At 35.5% G+C, this 26,031-nt stretch overlaps 1 protein-coding gene across 7 annotated transcripts in view; it reads right to left on the reverse strand.

Moving 5' to 3' along the window:
* The window catches only part of RYR2 (ryanodine receptor 2), a 674,743-nt gene that overhangs the window by 66,396 nt on the left and 582,316 nt on the right, over nucleotides 1-26,031 (reverse strand). For 5 of the 7 annotated variants that reach the window (XM_070492185.1, XM_070492181.1, XM_070492176.1 and 2 more), the window contains 6 exons: nucleotides 25,463-25,566; nucleotides 23,844-23,895; nucleotides 16,405-16,458; nucleotides 15,134-15,157; nucleotides 3,607-3,706; nucleotides 2,608-2,687 (listed from right to left, as the gene is read on the reverse strand). In XM_070492185.1, the coding sequence (XP_070348286.1) occupies nucleotides 2,608-2,687; nucleotides 3,607-3,706; nucleotides 15,134-15,157; nucleotides 16,405-16,458; nucleotides 23,844-23,895; nucleotides 25,463-25,566 (414 nt within the window). The remainder of the gene's footprint in view (nucleotides 1-2,607; nucleotides 2,688-3,606; nucleotides 3,707-15,133; nucleotides 15,158-16,404; nucleotides 16,459-23,843; nucleotides 23,896-25,462; nucleotides 25,567-26,031) is intronic. The other 2 variants (XM_044758547.2, XM_070492179.1) reach the window with 1 other exon arrangement.

The raw sequence follows: 26,031 nt of genomic DNA on the forward strand, positions 1-26,031 counted from the left end.
ATGACAGAGACAGAAATTCAGTTTCCATTACCACACAAGGAATGATAGGAATCATTTGACTATTAAATTTTTCTCCTCTGTCCTCAGAACGACATCCAGACTCTGTGGTCAAAATTTTGGTTAAACGTAAATATAAAAAGTGCTAAAGCCACGCATGGCTCCGTCTTGTTAGCTGATTGGCACACACCATAAAGAAACAGTTATTTTGAATGTGGATAAAATGTGTTGGAGGTTTCAAACAAGAAGTACATACAAGATGGTAAGATGATAGAAGGCATACCAAAGGTTATAAGAAAATAAAGATACTGCTCTTTACAAATATTGAATAGATGAGAATAATTCCTATCATCAATGCTTTCTAAACAGGGCTCAGCTTAGCAGTCAAAATTTTGGTAGTAATCTTTTTTTAGTAATCAGAATCAAAGGTAATATAAAACTAAATATGTAAATGTTGCATACACACACAGATAGTATATGTATATATATGCACATATGCATACAACTTCACATGCATATATACACACACACACACATATGTACACACAGATACACAAAAACATATAACCATTTTGGGGGCATGATAACATTGGTCTAATAAAACATGAAACATTTATTAATCATTGGTCTTTTAAAACAAAAAGCGGCTTACAGGGTCAAAGAGAGGCGGTGGAATATATATCTGAAGGTTTAGAGAGAAAAGAAAAATTTCTGTATAAACAAGTACATATATTACATGACCTCTCAAGGTTCCTTTCAGCTCCAAGGATTTCTGAATATATATATACTATACAATTAAGGTCTTGAAGTAAAATATAAGGCAAGGGAAATTATTTTCTGATAAATATTGTAGAGAGATTAGGTAGGTTCTTTAGGTATTCTTTCTTTTCCTTTCTCTTTTTTTTTTAATGCCATGTAGTCATTTACTATGGAAATCCAAAAGGACATTTCTAAATTGGATGGGAAAAAAGACATCTTTATTTCCACTAACTCCTAACTCAAACTTAGCATTCTTTTCAACTATTAATCTAGGCAACAAACACAAGTAAGATTAGCAGTGACTAGGATTTTGTCACCAATAGAAATTCCAGATATTTTCATATCACATTACAGTTGTTACAGCTATTTTAAAATATTTAGACTAATCATTCTTTCTCAATAATTATTAGAACAAGCACTAGATTTCTTATTTAATGAGTTCACAAAGAAACACATATTACTTTACCAGAAACCTGTTTTATAATATTTTGGTAACCACATTTCAATATACTTGGTTTCTTTTGTAAACCTGTGCAATTTTACTTTGTGTGTTTATAAACATTACACCAAGAGGAGTCCAGAGGCTTCAGCGAACTATAAGAGGCACTAAAAAGAAACCCTGGCTTAGATTATGTCTATGTTCTCTTCCAGTCCTAAAATGTAATGATGATATTTACAGACAAAAATATACAATTTGAGAAAAATGTAAAGATGAACTTTTCAGCCATTCTGGGTTGCTACATAATCTAGTCTAAAACTTTACCAATCTAAAAGCCACCTTCCAATTTTCTCTGCTTTTCTTTTCTCAGACTCAAAGGTTTTTAGCAGCGCATTCGTGGCTCTGACCCACTGTCGTGATTCTGAGGTTCATAGCGGCTTACAGTCAGACATTCTTAGGTTTTCCTTAGCCTCTCTTTCCTTCTGTCAGGGGAGCCCTTTACCTGCCTCACTAACACTTACGCAAGAAAGAATGGTTATTAGTTCCATGTTCACGCACCATGCTTTCTCATTCAGAAGCCAGGATATAAAAATAAGAGAGAGATTTTAGTCCTGGAAAAACATAATCTGCTGCTTAAATTATGTTTTGTTTTGCTGCTTTTCAATTAGCATAAGATATTCTTCTGAGCTCAGGGCCACACTGAAGGCCATGCAAATGGTGTCCCCGAGGTGTGCAACACACAACCTGTGCCAGTCTGTTTCTGCAGTTTTTTTCAGTTACTCAGATACTCTTATTCTAATAAACCCACAAACCGTGGCCTTCATTTGGATATAGAGATGGCATCCTTTGTCAGAACTGGTTGAAGTTACTAAAATCCCAGCCCAGATCATGTCTAAATTTTAAACAGAGCATAGCTACAAATCTTGATTGGGAAGTGATTTTCTTGTCTTAAGAGACTAGAAAGAACTACAGCTAAGAGAATTAGCAGTGCATTTTTCTGACATGTTAACCTAGGAGCAGGCTTCATACTATATATACAACAAAATCCTGAGAATCAATTTATAGAAGGTATAACACCATAAAACATGTTACCAAACTAGGCTCTGTAGGTAAGAATATTTATTTTTCACTATTAAAACAAACCAGCTGGTTGCATTGCAAATGACATGACCATACAACATGACTTCAGACTTCTAAAGAGAGCTAGTGCCCCACATGGGGTGTTCAGTGTACTCCTTAGAAGATATTTGGATACTGGGACAAGATGACCATAAAATAAAGACAGATTTTAGATAGAAAATGAAAAATTTTACAACTAATAACTCTTTTAGGATGACTAAAATAGTTCAATAGGATGACCATATAGTCCATTTATTTGAAAGTACACTATGTGAACGGCTTAACGACATTACCTGCTGTACTGTAGAGTTCCCACCATTTAAGATAGCAATTCCAAGTTTCAAAGTAGCAGCTACCATTGGTCCAGTTTCACCTTAAAAATACAAAAAGTAGTGTTCCTTAAGTTATTTTACCTGCTGCATTAATCTATTCTTTCTCAAAATGTACACTTTTAAAAATATTATTACACCCCTACAAATCGGTAAAATGGTAGAGTGGGACAGACTGACTTATATACCCCCCAAAATTAGAAGAGTACTAACGCATATTTTGCCATCAACAGTTTTACTAAATTCTCTATGTTATATTCAAGAATTGACTATATGAGGACATAGAAAAAAAGAATAGGAAGAAACAACTGATTTTGAAATACTGAGACCTAAAATTATTGAGATTCAAAACTAATCATGTGTGTTAAAATAATATTGAAATGAATATAAGCCACTTAAAATTGCCTTTAAGGAAAATTTCTCTCCATCCTCACTTAACAATATTATGTTTGAACAATTTTCATTTCATCACTTTTCTCTTAATATGTTTATAGTCTTGCTTTATTAGGATGAGGGCCTGAGGGCCAAGTCCAGCTTGTCACCTGTTTTTGTAAATAAAGTTTTATTGGAAAACAGCCACACTGTTTCTGTATTGTCTCTAGCTGCTTTCATGCTAGTTGTGACACACTGCACGGCCTGCAAAACTGAGAATATTTACTATCTGGCCTTTCACAGGGAACATTTGCCCACCTCTGATTTATACGATCGGTTTGCTAGAATTGAGTCACAATTTAATTTCTAAAACTTAATGAACAGAAATCAACCTTTTAGTAAGACTCTGAAAAGAAAAAGCAATATTGGACTTGGTAAATAGGAGCTCACATTTTGTGAAGTCACTTGACCTAGTCATGAACAAGAAATTCAGGGATTAAATAAATCAGCAGAATTTAAATAAGGGAGGTCCTAGAGAGTAAAGTGGAAATCTGAAATATAAAGCCTTCCAGGGAGAGTAATGAACCTCACCTTTGCTGGCACTGATGGTCTGCAGCACCATCTCGGCAGCCCCGCGGTCGTGGAGCCTGGCTTGTTGGTATAGAAGCTTTTGCTTTTCCATTTCTTTTTCCTGAACACAAATCCCAACCATTTATGTTGTGGCTATCAGTAAGCACAGCAGCTTTCTATAAACCATATTTTTAGTCATCTCTTCATGTTTGGGCTCTATGACAACATTATGGACCATTTCAACACCAACAATGTTATTATACAGATAGTAACATATTCAACTCTTGATTTTCCCCTTTATATTTTTCTTGATAGACTTTTGGTACTGGTTTATCAGGATAGATTTTCTCAATTTTAATTATTTGATTAGTCCAAAGCCTGTACCATAGTTTTGAAGTACTGTACTTCAGCAGTGAAACTTGCACTTTCTGAATTATACATTTGTGCATCAGTTTGTCACGTTTTTAATAATCTCCCATGTCATGGCCATAACTTGATACTGCTCAGCAAATGGCTTGAGTTGCAAGGTATCACTGAATGACAGAAAAACGTTAACTGAGACGTGTTGGAGTTTAAGCAAAATTGAAAGCTGACATGGATCAAAAGGTAGGCTTCAACTAAGTGGTGGACTTAGGATAGAGATCTCCCCAGTCACCCCCCAAGAATAAAAGAAGCAATGTGCCTTTATATTTTGTATTCTCTGGTGGTAACAAACAATACTGCATGGTGCTGCTAGAGCAATGGCTTGAGTTCTTTTCCACTTAAGCTACCACTGAAAACATAACGAAGAAAATAAAAATAAAATATAAAGGCACAGCAAGTTCAAGATTGGTAGGATCATTCACTTGAGCTATCCAGTTCGCTGGAGAATTGAGACGGAACTAAGCAGTATAAGTTGCAGAATGAAAGTTGCATAGAGCCCTATGACAGCGAGTCCATCAAATGGCGTGGTAGAGAAGCTTAGTCAATGGGACATGAAACGGTCAATTAGTATCATGTCCATAAACACAACGGCCAAAACATATATGACCTAAGAGCAGGAAGAGCTGCAGCAGAAGTAGCCAGAGTGACAGCTTTGCTGCCATAAACTTTCCATCCAAAGTACGGAAAATAGACACTGGAAGATGGAAGAGGTTTAAAAAATGAAGGCTTGCTAGTTACAGAGTATGAAAAATAAAGTAAACTAAAAGGAGGGGAAAAGAAATGGGCTCAAACAAATGAAAAAAGAAACCTTTAAATCAAAAGCAACCAACACAGACATTTATGCTGTTACCAGAGAGTTCTCGCCGAGGCTGGCAAATTTGTTTCTTAAATCTTTGATAATATCGTGCTGCGAAAACAAAATTGATCAGGGTTTTTTTTCACACTATAGTTAGAGCTCCTGTGGTTAAATTTTTATTTTTTCTTAAATTATGTGATAGGCCTAAATGGAAGCAGAGAAAAGAAAAAAAAGGCAGCTTTGCTTTATATGTAGCCATGCTAACATCTAAAAGGTTTGCCTTCATGTTTAAACCTCTTCCTGTGAAGTCAAAAACAAAACGAAAACAAAACCACACAGACACACAAAACCATATTGTCATTACAACACAGTTTCAGAAAAACCGAAAGAAGATCCTTTCGTCTGCTCTTTAGGTGTTGTTTAAAATTGGTGAGCAACATTTGATTCTTCCTTTTAGACCCAACAATCTTTCACTTTCCTCCCATTGCCGGAACTATAGATGGAACTTTCGCTTCCCAGCTTAACCAACTCCTTTTGTAAGAGTTTTCCAGTAAGACAATGATATGAAATTATTGGCTTAACCAACTGCCCTATTGTTCTCAACAACTAAGAAGCCAAGGAAGTTACAAAGAGCAATTCTTTTATTGACCCAATAGAACATATAAAGATAGTCAACAGGAAATCCAAAGAAGACAGAAGATGGGAACATGCCATACATTCTTGAGGAAAACAAAATGAAACTCTCTGCCATTTGTGCTCCAAAAGTAGGTAGACCAGCTCAAAGATTTGCCAGAACAACTTGCATAAAAGATTTTCAGTTCCCAGTATCCTCTTCAGTAACTGAAATTATGTATGACGGATGGGCATCAGGAGGATAAAGAAATAGGAGATCAAACTGCCTTCTTTAAAAAATAAACTACTTGGCAAAGATCACTCTCATTGCTCTTATGTAGCATCTAAATTTCAATAATAATGAATATTTCAAGGGAGATGATGAGACTCACTTGGAAAAAATATTGAGCTGAAAAAGATATACTGATCTAAAAGCAGAACTCATACTTCACAAAGAGTGGTCAGGTCAACCTCTCTCTTGAATTTCCTCTTTGCTAGATTGAGTTGGAAGCTTGCTCTTCAGATGCCCTTTTATATTATTTCTTTCGGGGACTTTGTCCATTGAGAACTACCTCTGGGTATGTAATTTAATCTCATCATTGGAAATTTTATTACAACATAAGAAAACAAAACCTTGAAAGTTAAACCAGAAAGTTTTCAGACAATAAAATGATGGATTATGTGGAAAGAAAAGAACTTATTTTATTTTAAATTTATGGCACATTAGCTTTTCTAAGCAAATTGAAGACAGATCTTTTAAAAGTACCTTACTCAGGGAACCAGCACTTTGAAAGTAACTTTTTAAAGCACCTTTTTAAAAGGAGGGTTTCCTGCCCCACCCCAGATTCTGCTTAAACTGCAAAAGGGTCTTAAACATTATGCCTTCAACCTGCAACAAAGAATTATCAGCTGTTATCCTAATGAGAAATTTATGACTATTTTCAAGGTCAAAGGTGATCATAAATCAGAACCATGATCAAATCACAGGCGTTGAAGGGAAGTATTCAACATCATGATTTGCTTTTAGTATAACTGAAGTTTATAATAAAATTATTAATATTCTTCCATTTTTTCCAAGAGTATCTCAAGTTTTTAGCACTTGATCAGGGGGAAAGTAGAAAGGCCTAAAGAAAAAAATCCATTTCAACAATTTGCCTTATATGAGAAAAAATATTGGAATAAGAAGAATAAGAATACACTGTCCCTTGCTTCTTGATGGAGAAAGTAGTTTATTCCCATAACAAAGTTGAAAAATGTATTTTAAACCAGGGCAGCCTGATGACAGCAAAGAACTTCACATTGTTCCTGAAGGACCTTCCTCAGTTACGTGGACATGGAGGCAGCGTTGTGCATCACAGGCTGAGGCTACTAATTCTACAGTCTGTGCGTTATGCCAAATGAGCCCCGTTGGCTTGATTTTTTTCTTTGCTTTTCCAAGTTTTCAGCAACTGCTGAAAAGGTTTTCACAATGTTTTCCTTTTAAGCTGCATGTGGCGATAGTTATAAGTGAATAGAAATTTCCAGAAGCTGAACTCTTTCTAAAAATATTTCCCACAATTTAGTAACGTTATAAGTCAATATTAAATATTCTTATTTGGCATGTTAAATGTAGTCATAATCTACAAGGTGATGTTGAATCTCAATATTATAAGAAAAAAGATTGAAATATGGAAGATTCAGTTGGATAACTATGAGACAAAGATGAAAGGCAGTGAAATGCTACTAATAATTTCGTTTATAACACAAACAGGCCAACTCAGACTAAGGAAAAACAAAAGTATAGATAACAGTCTTATTCTCCACTTCAATTAATTCTGTTCTGTATTCCAACTTCCGAAACTATAGATTAGCCACATTCATATAGAGATGACTCACAGTGCTAGGAAAACACTTATAAGATTATAACTTTAGTTAATAATGGCTGCTTCCTCAAACTTTTGGATTTTAAATTTAATTTTTTTAAAAATAAAGAAATGTATATGGAGTTCCCTAGAAGTAAAGCTCCATGACAAAAGGGGCCATAGCTGGTTTATTTGTCTGATCCACCCTCACCAGTACGCATATACTGTATATCCAATACAGTTCCTTGCACATAAAAGATGTTGAAGAAAATGTGACTGAATAACAGAACTAAATAATGTGATATCACTCAGTGTGTATGATCAACCTGAAATTTTATAAATGTTTTCATTTGAAGAGCTACAAAGCTAGTCCAATGTGAAACTTTATTCAGTTCACTTTCAGTACATGGTCTAAGAAGTCTAGGAGTATACATCCACGAACCAAGAATAATTCTCCAATTGTAGTTTTCAGCTCATTTAATTTTTTGTCTGTACCCCTCATTATTACCCATTCTCTATGCTGCTGAACTATCAAATCTTTTAATAATCTTCCAGAGTTCTGCTTCTCAATAGGATGAACATAGTTTCTAATGTTCTCTCTTTATCAAAAAAGAGAAAAATGTTTTCACCCAAAGCAAACTTTATTTAAATGCTGATCGAAGTTTTACTGATAAATGATCGAAGACAAGAACACTAAACCAGAGCAACGTAGTTCAATTAATGTTTGGGAGGCTCTGAAGTTTTGATGTGCTGTGTAGTGTGACTTTATGGCTTACTTCTTCCTGTACCATATATACTTGCATTTCGGTTGGAAGGTTGTTTCCCCTGGATTCAGCATGTTTAGAACTAATTAATACTATGCTAAAGCAATAAAACCCAGGTGAGCTGAAATAATTCTATATTATAGGGTCCTGTTGACAAAATTTATACTACTCTACAAAAAGCTCCACTAACAAAGTACAAAATGAGAGGAAACAATGACTTACTCTAAAATCAGAGGTTATCAAATTAGCAAAGGTAGGTTGACATCATTAGAAGGAATGTGGTTTATCCTGAGCACAAAATGGATTTAACAAGCCTTCCTTTACCTACTTGTTTGTTTGTTAAGCCTTAAAAGCACTGGATACTGCCTTGAATACAGGAAATAAACGCTGTGCAGTTCTACTAGCAGCCCTCACAAAAGGGAGGAAAGAACAATAAGGTGACTGATGACATCTAATCAAATAAAGGTGTGGTGAGATCACGAAGGTGCCAGAATATTGGGCTAATTAGTGAGAAAAAGAAGTTTAGGATAAATTTTATCCTAGAACGGATCATAACAACTCATTATTGGGATTTTGAGATCTCCCAATTCTAGTAGTTCCAGTGTTTGTAATTCTAAGTTTTCACAAATTCGAAGTTTTCACAAATTACTAATCCTACCCCAGATCCACTCTTGAGGAACAGCTATACTCTAAGTACTTGATACAGTCTCAAAATTCCCTGCCAAGAGTTGCCTGTTTAGCTGAGAGAAGGATTTTTCTGGAGAGTGTCTAAAGGATACATAGGCCTTCCATTCTTGCAGACACTTGATACTCCTCCTACAATAAGCCATCCTCAAACGGCCCCTGTACACCTGAACTTTATTGGATAAATTCTCAAATAATCACTTTTACTGAATTACTGAGGACTTTTTTCATTATATCACACACTGTCGTCTTCACAAAGACCCTCAGGGAAAAAAAAAAATGCTTCAGGAATTTTTGTTTCCCCTAAACAAGAAGACTGGCTTTATTTTGCTGATATAGTAAACCGTCACATTTATGTGATTTTTATGCTGGCTCCTAGAAAGCTTGGAATCAGCAGTGCTAACAACCTGCAGCAAATGAGCAAGACTCTGTGGCTGGGTTTCTGGATTAATCTCATCCTTAGAAGGCTGTACTTTGTGTCTCTAAGTGCTTTTCATCCTTCAACACTTTTTTTCTTTCTCTAACTGTATTATGTATAATTGTGTGATGTTTTAAATACCAAAATAGGAAAAGGTAGAGATATATGTACAGAAGCTAGACATTATTTTCTGTAAAACATTTTTATTGCAACATTCCTATTCTAAAAAACATGGGGTGCCTTTTCGCTCCCCCCACAAAAGATCAGAAGAAAAGTAAGGAAAATGTATATGTTTCTATCAATATTTACATGTGTAGAATAATTATGAAATATCCCTGAAAATTAAAAGAATTCACTTATGAACAGCAAATCAGACAATTTTAAAAGTGGATATGACGCCTGAGAACATCTAGTTCAAAGCCTTAAGTTCAAGTAAGAAAAAGCTGAGGCACAGAAGTATGAATTGTGACCTGCTGAAGACCATCCAGTCAGCATCTGCATGAGAATCCAGGTCTCCTGTCTGATGCACTTCTGTGCTCACCAGATGGTAAAAGTTTCTCTATGGGCTTCCCTGACTTGATTTTAGCAAGGAAGTGAAATTGATTAAATGTAATAATAATAACAAATATTTATAGAGCTTGTTATGTGATAGCCAATGTTCGGAGTGCCTTTTTGTATTAACTAATTTAATCCTCATCAGTATCCTGTGAAATAGATACTATAATTAACCCCATTTTATAGAAAGGAAAATTGAGGGTTAAGATCACACAGCTAGGTGGTGGAGCTGGGATTCAAAGACAGGTGATTCAGTCAAGTATCTGTGCTCTTAATGATTCTGCTGTATCCCATTTGCTGTAGATGATGAAGTCAAGCATAAAGTTCAACTTGGATTATTTAAAAAATGACAGCATATGAAGTCAAATTATTGTGCATGTCAAAAATGCACCATTAGAGCCAACCCTGATGGCCTAGTGGTTAAAAGTTCAGCACATTCCACTTTGGTGGCCAGGGTTCAGTTCCTGGTTGCAGAACCACACAACTTGTCTCTCCGTAGCCATGCTGTGGCAGTGGCTCCCTGAGAACTAGAAGGACCTACAACTAGAATATACAGCTATGTACTGGGGCTTTGGGGAAAAAAAAGAGAGGAAGATGGGCAACAGATGTTAGCTCAGGGCAAATCTTTCCCAGGGAAAAAAAAAAAAGCACAATTATATGTTTAAACATATGTTCTATACAGTTTGCTCTTTAGGTCCACACACTCATATGCATGAATTACCATATATAAAATATAGAGGATACAGAAGACTATGCTTTCTGGGAATTTTTCTCATACCAAGACCTCTCATACTCTACCCCATCCTAGGCCCTTTCTCTCCAAGCCTTGCTAAGTAGTCTTGCTTCTGAGCCAGGGTGGCCCTAGAAATGGCTCACACCATTACTGTGGTTATGAAAGCTGGGGTTGCTACCTCCACTACCAGTCACTAAGGAGATCCATGCCGATGGGACAGAGAAGCTGCAGTGCCTGGGCACGTGGCAGGCTGGACCCAAGCTGGCTGTGGCTTCCCCAGGGGCTGTGTGGAAGAGCTGGATAAGAAATTATGAAGAAATCAACTCCCTACGACAAATAAGAGAAAAGAGGTGGGACCGAACCAGCAGATAAAGTGCTCATCCTTCCCCAGCAGGCACTGTTCCATGATGTATATGGCCTCTCAAGGGGCATCTGAGATGACTGAGCAGGTAGCTGTGCTACTGAATAGCCGTGGTCAGCTCAAGAATGTACAACCTTGTATTTGCTCTCCCTCCTTCCCTGTATCAGTTCTCTTCTTCCCTCACTTTTACTTCCCAGGGATTGTAACACCTCCAACCCTCAAAAATTGTTAGCACATAATCTCTTTGCTCTGTTTTTAAGGAACCTGGTCTAAGACATGAGGGCATTCCTTGAGATCAACAAGTTAGTAAATCAAAGTGCAGTTGGCAGATTGCACAGTAGGCATGAGTATTGGAGAATGCTGGCCATCAAAACTCCTTCCCCTCTCCGCTCTATGATTCACTGGTACATCAAGCAACTCAACACTTTCGTCCATATTTTGGACACGAAATAGAGATTCTACAGTAGGAACTAAAGAATGCTACATTTTCTTGATAAAAGCAATAATTATTTCAATGTTTTATATCCATAGCTATATCTTCAATTTTTTATTTATTTTAATTTTTTTCCTAAGGAAGATTCACCCTGAGCTAACATCTATTGCCAATCTTCCTCTTTTTTTGCTTGAGGAAGGTTACCACTGAGCCAACATCTGGGCCAATCTTCCTCCATTTTGTATGTGGGTTGCCACCACAGCATGGCTGATGAGTGGTGTAGGTCTGTGCCTGGGATCTGAACCCACAAACCCAGGCCACTGAAGTGCAGTATGCCCAACCCAACCACTATGCCATGGGGCCAGCCCCTCAATGTTTTGTTTTTAAGGGTTCTCTTTGTTAAAATTCAGGAAGCCCTTCTAATTTAAATTGTGTGTTCCTATGAATAGAATTGTATAAACCCATTCAAAGATCAAATCAAATTATCCAGCTATTTGAGAGGGTACATCTTATAGCTAATTCATTCTTGCAGAACTACCAAAAAACGCCCCCTGGAATTCTATTCAAAATTAGACCATTGGAGGGGCCAGGCAAAAGTGCTTTTATCACTGTGTAGACAATTTGGACCTAAATTTATTCTTCCATACTGAATGGTGCATACTTCGGAACATGAGCTGGGTATTGGTCTGAGTACTTTAGCAGGTATGATGTCATTTTAGTTATGTCTGAGGCCCATTTGGGAGAGAAAATAAGTTATTCTGCTAAGTTTTTTATTACAGAATGTCAACTCTGCCACTGGCATATTTCATATTTAAGACATAAGAAATCCTCTTTAATCAATAGTACAGAATAATGAGACCTCAGAGACTCATCAGAGAATTCATCTGTGAATTAGAAATTGGGCATTTGCCAAAGGATGATGCAACTTGCCTAATATTTGAGAAAGATGGTCTAGAAGGTAAGTTAACGCTCCATTCCTCTAGCTCACTTAAGCTCCATTTCATTAATTTAGATTTTTCAGTAAGTAGTAAATCTGCATTATAGTACCTTAGTATTCCACATTGAATTATCATTTAATGCCATACCCTCAGATTTCAGAGAATGGTAACAGAGAAGAAACCATTTGAAGATGTTTCTGTTTATTTTGCAAAATCACAGTTTTAAAGTGTGGTCTATTCTGGTACCAAAGCTGTTTGTTGATCAACGTGAGAAAAATCTCTCATGCTCAGAAAAATGAAATTATTTGACTTGAAATGCTATTATTTATTTGTTCCTATTATTATTTGCTTTGGCTTAGGAAAACTTCGAAGCTAAATAAAGCACTCAACTGCAGTAATTAACATTTCAGGTAATTGCTAAAACATTTCTTCCTTTTCAGTTAACATTGACCTCTTTATAAGACTCAACTGTCCTTTTTCATAGTTTTAATATTGAAGTAGCCTCAAATCTAAAAAAGGTTATATGTAATAATTAACTAAATATGCAATAAAATTATTAAATAGTAGTTGTAGAAAAAGTATATTTACATTTATCATAGACGAAGCAGGGAATTAAATTATCAAGTTAAATCAGGTAAGTTTTAACAGGATTGCATCAGTAAAACATACAGGTGATGGAAAAAGAAAAGAGCTGGCAAATACTTGGCATTTTAGTCCCCACTCCTTGTTTTCCATGTTTCTTGAGTGTTATTTTATTCCTCACGGAAATCTTCCTTAAAATGCCACTTTTTTATATCTATTTTTTCTTCTCAATATCTTTGCTAAATACCTTACAGATAGAGAATTTAAGTAGAAAGTATGGCAAATATCAATAATCAGCCAGTTATATGGATAAAATTAAATTATAACACACTTCACATTATTCCCAAATGTACTTATAATTCGTTTTAAGAATTATTGAAACTGCATTCAGATTCCTTATAAGTTAAATGAAAAATTCCACTATTAGACTTTATCTAAATGATATTACAACTAGACATCTCAATGGAAAAAGTCTGGCACACTATTAAATTTATAAAGAGAAAGTAATAATCCAGTGGTCTGGTCAAATTTTTCTGTGTTTTTTTTGGTATCACAGAGTCGACCTCAGAGAAAGTATTTTCCTAGGTGATCGACTGAACACCACTCTGCTTTTCAACTTGGAAAGAGTTCATATTGCTTACTCACAGAATTTATATTTTGCAAATAGTAGATTGTTACACAAATTAGACATAGATAATAAATTATAGTCCCAAGTCACATGGAGATTCAGTAAAACATCTGGTTAAGAAGTGAAAATTCCCAAATCTTGTCTATTGTGTTATGCTTATGAATATGTGGCAATCACCGGCAATTTTAAAATCCTGTCTCATGCTGGGACTGTCATACATGCTGATTTATATCCTCTTTCTTGGGATTAATTGCCAGGTTTCACCATTATATGAACTTCTTGCCCATCATTGTAAATCCAAGGCATGTAGCCCATTCTCTCAGGTCAGGCTCCACACCTCACCTGATTTCTTGTCTTCAGTCCAACCTGAATCCTAGACTCAAAAAGCTAAGATTCCACTTCTAGCCATTCCCAGACTTCTTTTCTGAATAGGGAACATTTCTAATGTCATCAAATTTGACCTTATTTACCAAACTGGATTTGCTTTTGTATCTCCCTGAAACTCCATTCCTCTTTCAAAGTAAAATGATTTTCTTAACCAGCAACACCTTCTCATCCTGGCCTGCCTTCCCTACCCACACCCACAGATATCAACACGCTCTTGGGGCATGAACTTCTGTGCTATCTAGAAAATCAAATCTTTGGTTGATGTTAGGAGGTCCTTTCATGTTTTTGACCCTCAACAATTCACAAGAATTCTACCTGAGATAATTAGTGATAAAAGTATAAAAATCTACCAAATTAGTATCACGCTCATTATTACTTATTATTTAAGCCCATAATATATTATTAAGTGTTATGTCCATTATTGTCATTAACCACTACATCCACCCAATTGGAGCTATATATGATAGCATCTGCATGAACTCAAATTTTTAAATTTACAAGGATCATGATGTAAGAACAATATATTCCTCCAAATATAAAACTGAGTTAAAATATTATAATTTGTTTCTTCTAAATAGATTGTTTATTATGACATTCTAAATTCATCTTAACAACAAATCTTTCACTGTTTTTTTACAGAAGGCTAGAAGAATACATTTAAAATGAAAAGCTTTGTTTTTTAACTGAAGTTACGATGAAGATTTTCTTCCTAGGATGTTTATGACTGATTTTCCTACTAAACAGTCTCATGAAAATAAAATGTAAGCTTAACAGAGTTCATATCAGAGAGAAATTTTTGTAATTCTAGATCAAATTGTTTTCTCTTAGCAAATTTTCCAAGAACTTCGCTATTCAAAATATTGACACACAAACAATCGTCAAGTTCTTCCCTATAGTGAAATGCTGAAATCAACACTGAAATAGTGGAACATAATCTCTAATTACTAAATGAAGGTACTACTAACACAATGGAAAGCAGATTTCTTTCCAATCTCGCCAGCAATGCCATTTATCACATCTCCTTTCAAGTACTGAGACTGGTCTTAAAAAACAAACATCAAGAGGGATGAGGCCAGAATGCCATGCTGAAAGGTCTCTAGCTAAAAGTTAACCACCTAAAGGGATGGACTCTTTTATCCCAGCACAGTATGCAGCTCAAAATTAACATGTAGGGTAAAATTTCAAATTACAAGTCATTTAAATTGCAAGAAGAATAAACCTGTGTCAAGGAAAGGATACTGAAGAGACCAATTGCATTGGAGCTACAAACTTGTAGAAAGATCGCAAGACCTTTTATTACAAAAGAATCCAAGATGTTGGGTCTAATAAAGGTAAATGTCACAAGAAACCGAAACTGAGACCCAGACAAATACACACATATATATAGTTTTACCTTGCTGCGTTGGGATCCTGTGACCTTAGGAAGGATGAGGACAAGAAGCAAAATAGCAATAAACAACTGCTCTGAAGACAACTGATAGACCACAAACGGCGTGCACTTCAGAAAAACAATAGTATTTGCTGCTCACAGCTCATTCTAATTTACCTCAGTTTCTAATCAATAAAGAGGGGTTTGAGAATAGAATACACATACATCAGAACAGCTTATAGTGACACATAGGAAATTAATCTTACGGCATTTTTCTCAGCGAGCAATAGTCCTGGCTTATTCTCCTGTTTTTGTATTTTTACACATTGACTTCATTGCTGGGATGCTCAGATCAAACTGTTTCTGGGAGGGGCACTACTGACATCCACTCCTCACCTATGCCTTTTTTGGGTCCACTGTAATCAGAGACTTACTGCTGGTTACTAATATATTTCCAGACTCTTCGACCTCAAAGTCTAGTCACGTAAATTAATAGAAAAAAAAAAAAAGAACCTAATCTGTTTCCTTCCACTTAATTTCTTTTTGAAAATTCTAAAAAAAAAAAAAAAAAAAGAACCAATAAATAAGGAGAGTGGTAGTTAGCAAAAAGCTAGTTTTTCTCATAAAAAGCAAAAATGCGTCTAAGCAAAGGAGGAAAATAACATATATTTACTTTCCTTCTGGCTAATGAATATTGAGCAGTATTTCAAATTATATGGATATTTAAAAGCTGAGAACGTTTGAGAAAATAATTATAAAAAATAGAACATAGTCCTAGGAATATACGCACCCCTACCTCATGCAAGCAAACTGCATCATGTGCCACCATTTACATATGTACAGGGAATGAGTGACCTTAACGGGCAAAAGTCGAAAGAGGCCAAATCTTTAAGACTTCTTCAATTCAGAAAAAAATAGCAAACCGAAGGTTTAATTAAAAATCCGATGCTGTGTCGCTCTTCAATAAATATTTTCCTCACATGTCTGTTGGAAATTTCAGATCACAACATTCAATGAGATGAGAACAATTTGAAGCAATCTCATCTCTGAGAGTTCTCAGGAACACTCATTCTGAACATATGGGTTTTGTTTGGTTATTTAACTATTCTATGTTCCTTGGTCTTAACTTCAGCAAATGTTAGGACTCAGATATGTCCATCCAGCTTCTGACATGCAGTTCCTTGACACAATAAGCTGCAATAAGCCATGAAGCAAGAAACATAAATGTCAGTTATAAGCTATGAAACAATGTTTCAAAGTAGGAAAAAAGAAAAATCTAGAAAGATTCATCTTACTTCAAAACTCTTCACTTCCTCTTCACCATCATCATCTTCCTCGTCATGACAACTCTGATACATGTAAAAAATTAAAAAGATCAACAGGACTAGAATATGTTGAGACAGAAATTACAAAAGAATTTAGCATAGAATATCAAATCATTTGTATTAGTTTAACATCAACATTGTTTAAATATATTAGATATAATATAAATATGTTGGATATGATAAGCTTAGATGATATAATCAATAAAATTCATGACCTAAAAGAAAATTATATTGTGTACTTACAAAATTAAAATATGAAATTACCAATTTTATACATATCATGGAGATATTTACAAGGTCCACATCATACTATACATAATACTTATTCATGCATTTGCCTTGTTCAAACCAAACTGCAAGCCTTAAAGACAAGCATCATTGTTTGCTCTTATTGTACGCTGCCATTACAACACACTAATACAGATACATGCAATAACTAGGAATTAAAATTAATAGAGAGCAATGTGCATTAATTAAAGTCATTCTTGTAATCTCTTTTTAAAAGTTCATTTTTTATTGTATTTGGTCCAAAGGAGGAAAGTGAAATTCTAACTGCTACTACTATTATCCTTTTATAGAAAAATGATAAAACTGATTCCATGATTTTGAGTTAGACTCCCAGAAATGATAAAGGAGTTGTGCTAATCCATGAATATAGTTCTATCCAATTCCCACAGCTGAAATTTTTGCTTGATAAGGAGGCAGAGCAGTGTGGTGGTTAGGTACATGGCCTGAGAACACAGAATGCCTGGTTCAAATCCTGATGCTGCCAATTGTTATCTGTTTAGCCTATGGCAAGTTCCTTTACCTCTCTGGGTCTCCATTTCCTCATTTTATGTGGGAATAAGAAAAATACTACCCAGTTCCTGAGGGATCACATGAATTAATATATGTAAATTGATTGCCACTTAGGAACAAGTGTTTGAAAAATAATAAGCTCTTAATAAATCTCAACTGCTATTATTATTATGGTTTGGAATTAGGAGTATCATGTCGACCAAAGGAAGCTGGTCGTTAACCAAGACCTGTGGTAGGAAGAGACCTATAGCTCTTCAGAGTTAGACGGTTCCCAATCTTCTAAGGACTTTTTATGGTTGGTAAGCACTCAGTGTATCATTGAAGTGCATGGAAGCACGTGGTTAAATATAAGTTACAAGTCAGAAGAATACTTCTAATTCAATGATTCACAGCACTCTGAGTATGGAGATGAAGTGGGGATGGGAGGGAGGGTACAAAATGTGATCCTTCCATCCACTCAGTGATAAATGATAGAAGGCTTATCACATTCTTTCGTTCATTCAACAAATATATACTGAGTATCATGCTTTCCATTTAGAATAATAAGAATGTGAACATGGTTTGCAAAAGAGAAAATAAGGGACCACAGACCCGTGACAATTTCACTACATGGAAAAGGTGTTAAAACAGCATGTTTCACCACAAAAACAAAGAGGTTACTTATTCATTCAGAGTGCAGGAAATTTTTCATTCTGTGCTAATTTTCTACTATGTGCTAATGTCACCTTGATGCCCATGTCATCAGTTAACCAGGAATGCGGAAAGTAAGAACCCATGAGAACTTTAGCAAAACATATCTGGAAGGCAAATCTGTAGTCCTCCATAAATACTGTACATCTAACGAGGAATACAGAGGAATTTTGGCTTATCTGCTCCTTAGGATCACTGATGTCACATTTCCCTCCATCTGCATTAGCAATTAGGAGTGAAGCATGGGAATTTTATCAGGTGACAAGCATGCTTCCTATTTAAGCAAATTAGAATACTAGTATCAAATGTCTCTTAAAGATATGATGTTTTAAATTTCCTCAAACACATTATCTCCTTTATAAATTTCATTATCTTCAGAAAAAGTTTGAGATGAAGAATGTATTCAGAAAAATTGTCACTTTGAATTATAATAATATGCTTTGAAGCTATAAAATTCACATGATATGTCTGCTTTTGTGTAAAGGAATTTAGAGCTCTAGCTGACAAATATTTTTTACAAAGAATTATTTTGAAATGAAATATTTTAAACTTTTAAAAAACTCTTCCTAAGACAATTTAGTGAGATTTGTTTCTAATAAGGTTAAAATTTGTGATTTTTTTAATACCTATTAAGCCTGAATCTATTTGGAGTATATATCTGACAAAATTCATCAAACCCATAAACTACTTTAAACTTGTACTGATTGGCATGAGGGTATGCTGGGACCACAAGAAAACTCTAGCAGATCTCTAGCACTTTGTAATGTATTGGACAGAAAGAAAAAGATTTACAGGCATAGGAGATGCGGTTTTCAATAGCAAACTGCATCCATGCAATATATATGATAATGCCCAAGTAAACAGCAACTTCCATTAGATGGTCTTGAAGCACAGGATTTAGCTTTCTGGATCAAAATGATAAATTCTAGGCAAGGAATCATGATACTATATGCCAGGGAAGAAAAGTGAATAAAATCTGTACTTAAAGAGGCAGAAGCATGGAATAGAGAATTTAAAAGAAAAAATTAGAGAAAACTAAAATAGAGGAGACTTCAGACCATTCAGGCATCTGCACCAAAATTCAAGATTGGCACTGAGAATAAGTAAAGCAGTAAGCAGGGCACTTCATCTGGCCAGTAACTGCTGGAAATTTCATTCTGCAAACCAAGCATATTTCATACAGTCTTAAGTTGCCTTTTTGATTGTGTAACTCCTCAGAAGATGGAGAAAGCAAAAATAGAAACTTCTGGTATGGATTTAAACCTAACAGCTAATGGGTGAGAGAGAAGAGAGAAATCTCGTAAGAAAGTCACTCTGGTATTTTGTCATTTTAACCAATGAAGAATGAACTACTGGGCATAAATTAATGTATATCTTAAATATTTCAATAAGTTAGTAAGAGAAGGAGGAGGAAAAGGCTTTTTTAGCTAGAAACTCAAAAGAGTGGAAACATTATTGAGTGTTTAATTTATGATGTTGTCATTCTAGATACTTCCAATACTCGTTTAAATGGGTAAAACCGTTCCATTACGATGAAACAGCTTCAGACAGCTCAGGAGGGATGATGGAAAGTAAAGAGAGAGTTTGAGAATCAAGCATGACTGGTCATGTTGAGGACAAAGGGGGTGATGAGCAAACTAAAGTGGATGCACTGGAAATTCTCTGATAAGATTTTTAAAAGAAGAAGTATTCATGATGGAAGTAGGGTGGTGGAAAGATAGGCAAGAAAAAAAATATATTAACCTAAGGTTTAGAACAAAGTGTGGCTTGATGAATACAAAGATTTAAAATGACTTTTCAAGATATAGCCAAGGCAAGGAGAACAGGAACAGTAAGTACGTGATTTAGAGCAGATGCTGTAATAATAATAACAGAGAGGAAGTGCAGAACAATGCATCAGCTGTTTGCTTCAGACTCAGCCACCAAAGAGAAGTGATTTTTTGGGGGGTGGGGGCAAGATTCGCTCTGAGCCAACATCTATTGCCAATCTTCCTCTTTTTCTGCTTGAGGAAGATCATCCCAGAACTAACACCTGTGCCAGTCTTTCTTCATTTTGTATGTGGGTCGCTGCCACAGCATGGCTTGATGAGTGGTGCAGGTCTGTATTTGGGATCCGAACCCATGAAGCTGGGCCACCAAAGCGGAGCCCCTGGACTTAACCACTACGCCACAGGGCTGGCCCGAAAGAGAATTGATTTTAACTAGAAAAATTACTGAGCCAAGGGAAATGAAAATTGAGACCCCAAGGAAATACCACTTTACACTCATATATTGACAAAAATTAATAAATCATATAATATCAAATATTGGAGAAGATATGGATCATCAGAATCTCTCTTAAACATTGTGGGTAGGAATGCAATAACTTTGGAAAACAGTTGGGCGTTTTCTCCTCAAGTTGAGTGTTCACACATCCCGTGGCCCCTGAGTCATTTACAATAGAAAAGATAAATAAGAACGGGCATTTCAAGCCCGTTCCACACCAGCAAAAACATGGATGCAACTCGAAAGGCTATCAACAAAAAAGCAAATGGAGACGCTGCAGTGTAATTGCACAATGGAATATAATATGAGTCAAATCAAATAAACTCCAGCAACACACAAATGTATGGATGAATCTTAGAAAACAATAAGAAGTGAAATAAGTAAGTACCAAAAGATTGCATACAGCATATTTCCCTTATAAAAGTTAAAAACAACTAATTAAAATATACATAATTATATGTGTAATGTATATGTATTAATAAATGCATATAATAAGTGAAAATTATATAAAAGGAAAGCAAGGCTGTCTTGAACATAAGATTCAGGATGATGGCTTCCTTGTGCGGGGAGGCAGGGTATGGGTTAATGGGGATGATCGTGTGACTACACATAAGATATTATCAAGGTTTTAGCTTTTCTTGTGAGTAGCAGTTTTATGGCTAGTTACCACATTACTAGAAATGACTAAGTAACTAACTTAATAAAAGCAGGCCACTAATGGACCAATGATGAGAGTGTGTCATGAATCCAGCGCTATGATTAACCTAATTCTGTGCTCCTATGGTTAAAAAAAATCAAAACTGAAAGTAAAAACCTAATTCAGACAGAAATGATGGCTTCAAAAGGCCCTGCAAGGAAGGAAGGCCCTGGTGAAAGAAGACATGAAGACATGAATGTCTTGAACTCAGTTCAAGTTTCAAGACTCAAGGCAAAAATAATCATAGGTGAATGCAAGACGACTGTTGGTAAACTCCAAGAAACCATGAAGGGCAAGAGGAAATTTCAGACTATCAAGATGCTGATTTTCAAAATTAGAAACTACTTATTAAGAAGTTTGACATCAATCATCAAAATTAGCAACTTAGATAAACACAGGGAAGCACGCTTACCAGGTTTGTGGTTAACATGAACGGAAAGAGATATTTAACACTGAATGATAGAAATGAACTTTAAAAATATTTTGGACTTGGACAATCGTCTGACTCTAATTAGAGAAATGATGACATTTACTTAATTAAAAAGTATGTCAATTGTCAAAACAGAGGTATGTGAGATAAAACTCAACATAAATTCATAAATGACCTGGAATTTAGATTGACAGGCAAGCTCAAAAGGAGACAAAAATGCAAGCTGGCTGCCAAAAAAATTAATGAATTCTTATACTTTATCATAAACGTATAGGATCCGAAGTCTGAATAAGCAAGTAAACAGTCCCAATGTGTCCTACCCAGGAGAACTCGTTCCTAGCATACTGTGTTCAATTCATTTCTAGGTAGCACACATTGATAAAAGAGAGCACACACAGAGTAGAATGAACTGAGTGATGAAAGTTTGGCATTCCTGGGCTATGTTTAACAATAAAAGGAATAAGATTACTTAATTATGAAGGGGAAAATCTTGAGAGAAAGTGAGCATCATCAAATATTTGACCATCTATCAGAAGATTAGATTTAACCTTAGGATACAACTAGAACAAATGTGGAGGCAGGATCTGGTCCAGTCACAAGGAAGAACTTTAACCATCAAGAATATCCTACTCTCAAACCAGGAACTTCTACTTTTTCAGCCCACCTGCTCATTGCTTCTTCAACCTCAGAGGATGACAGTCCACGGACTCCTTTACAATCTCCTTATTTATCAGCTCCCTCTTTCCTCACTTCCTTATTTATCCTAGTTAGAATCCAAGATCCAATGACTCAGCCACCCTCATAGCAATATACAAAGCCCCTTCAATCCACTGTCCTTCAACAATGATCTGGCAAAAATATTTATCCTTAATGAATCTAACTTCTAATGCCTTCTCTGAATTTGCATTTAGTTCTGGGAACTGCAAGAGAAAAGTCACACAAGCAGGAAGACCGGTACTACTATAAATTCACAGAAAACAACATAAATCAGGTTTGCTACACTGCTTGAGAATTCTATTTTAGTTTCTAGTCAATATTCCATGCCAATTTCTACAGAAGGAATATCCTTCCTCTTTTATCTTTTAACCCAGCGTTTTTTAAACTATGAGTTTCAACCCATTAATTGGACATGATATCTATTTAGTGAGTCATGCTCTCAAACAATTTTTTAAAATTTAAATAGAACAGAAAATATCCTGCTCATAGGAAGGGTATAATTTCATAATTTTCTTTCAAGGTATCTATTTTTATGTTTTTGTAAACATTCTGGGTAGATGTATTTCTTACTGTGGGTTATGGTTTGAAATAAAGTTGGAAAGCCATGACTTTTCCCTCGTGCTCTGTAACCTGTCTCTCGCTTGGCTCCCATTGACTTAAGGCCTCACTCCACAAATTATTCCCTTGCCCATTCTATTGGGTCCTTCCCATCAGGAGAAAGGCACGTTCAAATCTCTCTCTTCAAAAAAAATAAACAAATGGCAAACAGACAAAAATAATCCCCCTTCAACCTTGCAATTCCCTGTAGAGATTTAGGACCATATATCTTTCTCCTCCCTCTCAATCTTCTCAGTAAAGAAATGTTTATGTCACATCGCCTTATTTGTGAATCTCTACTTACTTCCCCACAACACAGCATTTGCACCACCAATGGCCCCTCTCCACAATCCTCTAGAACTATTCTCACCACGGTCACGTGATATACATGTAATACATCCTGGAGAACTTTTAATCCTTATCTTGTTCACCCCCTCACCAGAATACCAAACACTTATTCCTATACCTACTATATATGTTCACACTTAAGCTTCTCTCCTATTTTCTTTTTAAGGGTTCCTTTTCTTCTAACCATCTTTTAAACTTCCTTGTCCTTAGAAGCTCAGTCCTAGGCCTTCTTCTCTTCTCATGCTGCCTTCTCTGCTTGGGCAAGACCATCCACTCCTACGGCTTCAATTAGTTGCTGATGCTGATGAATCTCAAATCTGTATTAATAAGCCTTACCTGTGTTATTGAATGTCAGACATGAATGTCTGGACAGTCAATGGTCAAGTACTTCCTTAAACCACAGACTAAGTGGCCCTCACTACTATGCTCTGTTACCTGTTCCCAAAAGTCCTAATAGTTTCTCTACCATTAAACTTATCAGAGTTTTTTCTAATCATTTGTTTAAATTTCGTTTTCTCCATCGGTCGAGAAATTCCAAGAAGGCAAGCTGTGTTTGTTTCTTTCTTATTCACCATGTTATCTCCAATACCCTGATGCCCAGTGAGTATTTGTTGAATGAATGAACATCTGGAAAATCAGTGAGCTCCTCACAAATAAAATGTTAAAGGAGGCAACAATGATTACCTGTCAAGGAAGTTAGAACAGAGATTCACACAACAAGTGGAAAATTGAGATTAATGCCTCTTAGGTTTCTAAGATTTAACAATATTTTATTTTAATCCAGAAATACATAGATTCTTATCCTTTATCACATGAAAATGATTTCCCTTTATTAAAATAAACATTAAAATCAAGACTTTTTTTTACCTTTGCCATAATATCTGCATAAGCCATATATAAAAAATCTTCCTCCAGTTTGCTATGAAAAACAAGACAAAAACAGCAGTTGTTAAGTAGAAGGCTAGTCATACGTAGAATTACCATCACTGTATAAAGTAACCTTTATTTTTCACCAAGTATGCCTTTTTTAAATGAAATAAACATAAAACTTAGGCAAAGTAATAATTCAAAAACATAGAATCAGAAAGCAAAGATCTCAGAGCTCCTAAATAGCTGTGCCACCTTACCTTTCAGAACAGGCCTGCAAGTCTCACAAAATAAATGCTCTATTGATTTACACATAAATATAATAACTTTAATTTTCTTGAAACTACAAAAGTTGAAATAAGCACATTTAAATGAGGTAGGGGCTTTTGACAGCGGAACTGATATTTGACATTTGATGGAAAGATTCCCCAAATTATTATGCTACTATATAATTAAAAAATACGATGAGCATAATAATGACCATTATGAAATTAAGAAAGTTTAAATATGTTTATTGTCCTCTTTCAAGAAGTACGGAAACCATTAATTCAGGAAGAAAGGTTTCTATCAAAAAATACCTAATATTTGCAAAGTTATTTTAGCAGTTTTAAACTTCAGCCATCAGAAAAATTCACTTATGAGAAATACCTCATTACCTGACAATGCCAGACAGAGAGTTGCTCTATGCTTAGGGATGAGATGATTTGGTTAGTTAGGAAATAATAAGAGAGAGAGAAATAGTGAGAGAAGGATGGATCACAGTGGCTAAGAGAGAGAAATGTACATTATTATGGCATGCATAGAGGTCAAATGAACTCTTCAAGACTCTGAGAAGACTCATGTGGATATGGATTGATAATTAAATTTATCTTCCAGCTTCTGCACAGAATGAGAGTGAGGCCTGGGGCAAGGTAGGCTTTCTTTCACATGGCAGGGAAGCAGATAATGGTTTTATAACCTGTGAAATGTCTCATCTACAGAGCCAATCTATGCAGTGCCCACTGTAATGAGCAGGTAGATGCTGGGCACATTTTGATTTTCAGGCCTATGAGTGCATTTCTTATTTAACTCCATAGAGGTTTGCCCTTTGTAGCTTTGGTGAATTCATCTGAACAAGACTGTAGAAGCCAACAAAAATGGGGAATGCCCTTAAAATAGATCTTAAAGAAACATTTCATTGAGACAATGGCTTACCCATCTTCTAAAGGTTTCCTAAGACCCACTGCACAATGGAGACACAATCTAGCCGGAAAATTTTGGGTTACCATTGGTCTCCCAACACTTTTGGTACTGAAATTTGCTTTGGGCTCTTTTGCTTTATTAATAAAGGCTTCTTGTGATAAAGAGAAAAATCATTTTATAAAAAGATTCAGAACCAACTAAATCAGCTAATTATAAAATTGTTAAGAAAAACTAGAGCCCATACATAGATGTTAAAGCCTGAAATTGAATGAATGTTGGTCCATAGGTGTACGCCAGACTGGTCATATCTTTGAATAACTCTCTCTCCTAACCAGAACAAGATGAAATTGAACATCAATACATGACACATAGAATACTCAGACATGGGTTTCTTTATTTATTCTTCCTATGGCTCGTATGAACCCTCCCAACCATACCATTTCTCTGTTAAAGCTGTTCGACTAAACAGAAGGATCAGCTGATGCAGAGGATCAACTCTTTTAGTGCCTTCATCTTCTTCTGGAGGTTCTGCTCCAGGTTTCTATAAAAAAGTCAAATTTATAAAATTTCACTTCTAAATGAAACATTCACTCAAATCCAGGAGCAATATGAGGGCTAGGAACAACAAATAAAAGGAAAGCCTTTCTCTTCCTGCTGTGGGGGAGTGTGTGTGTGTGTGTATTGTATAAGCATTATATATGCACATATGTGTGTATGTGAGTGTGTTACATTGTCAATGCAAAACTATGTAGCTTTAAAAAAAAGATATTTAATAGTTGTATCAAAAAACACTATGGGAAAGAATGACTTACATCCTTTAAAAATTCTGAATGCCATTCTTATAAGCAGATTCATAACTACCCAAAACTGTATTTGCTACATAGATTTCAACTTTAAGATGGGCTCAATTTATAAAGAATTGCAATAAAATGCTAAGTCATTCCAAGTATAAAAATTTAGTTCATATAGCAATGCAAACTGATTATAAAATGAAACATTTTATTTG

Source organism: Equus asinus, chromosome 2, assembly GCF_041296235.1.
Source record: "Equus asinus isolate D_3611 breed Donkey chromosome 2, EquAss-T2T_v2, whole genome shotgun sequence".
Lineage (NCBI taxonomy): Eukaryota > Metazoa > Chordata > Mammalia > Perissodactyla > Equidae > Equus > Equus asinus.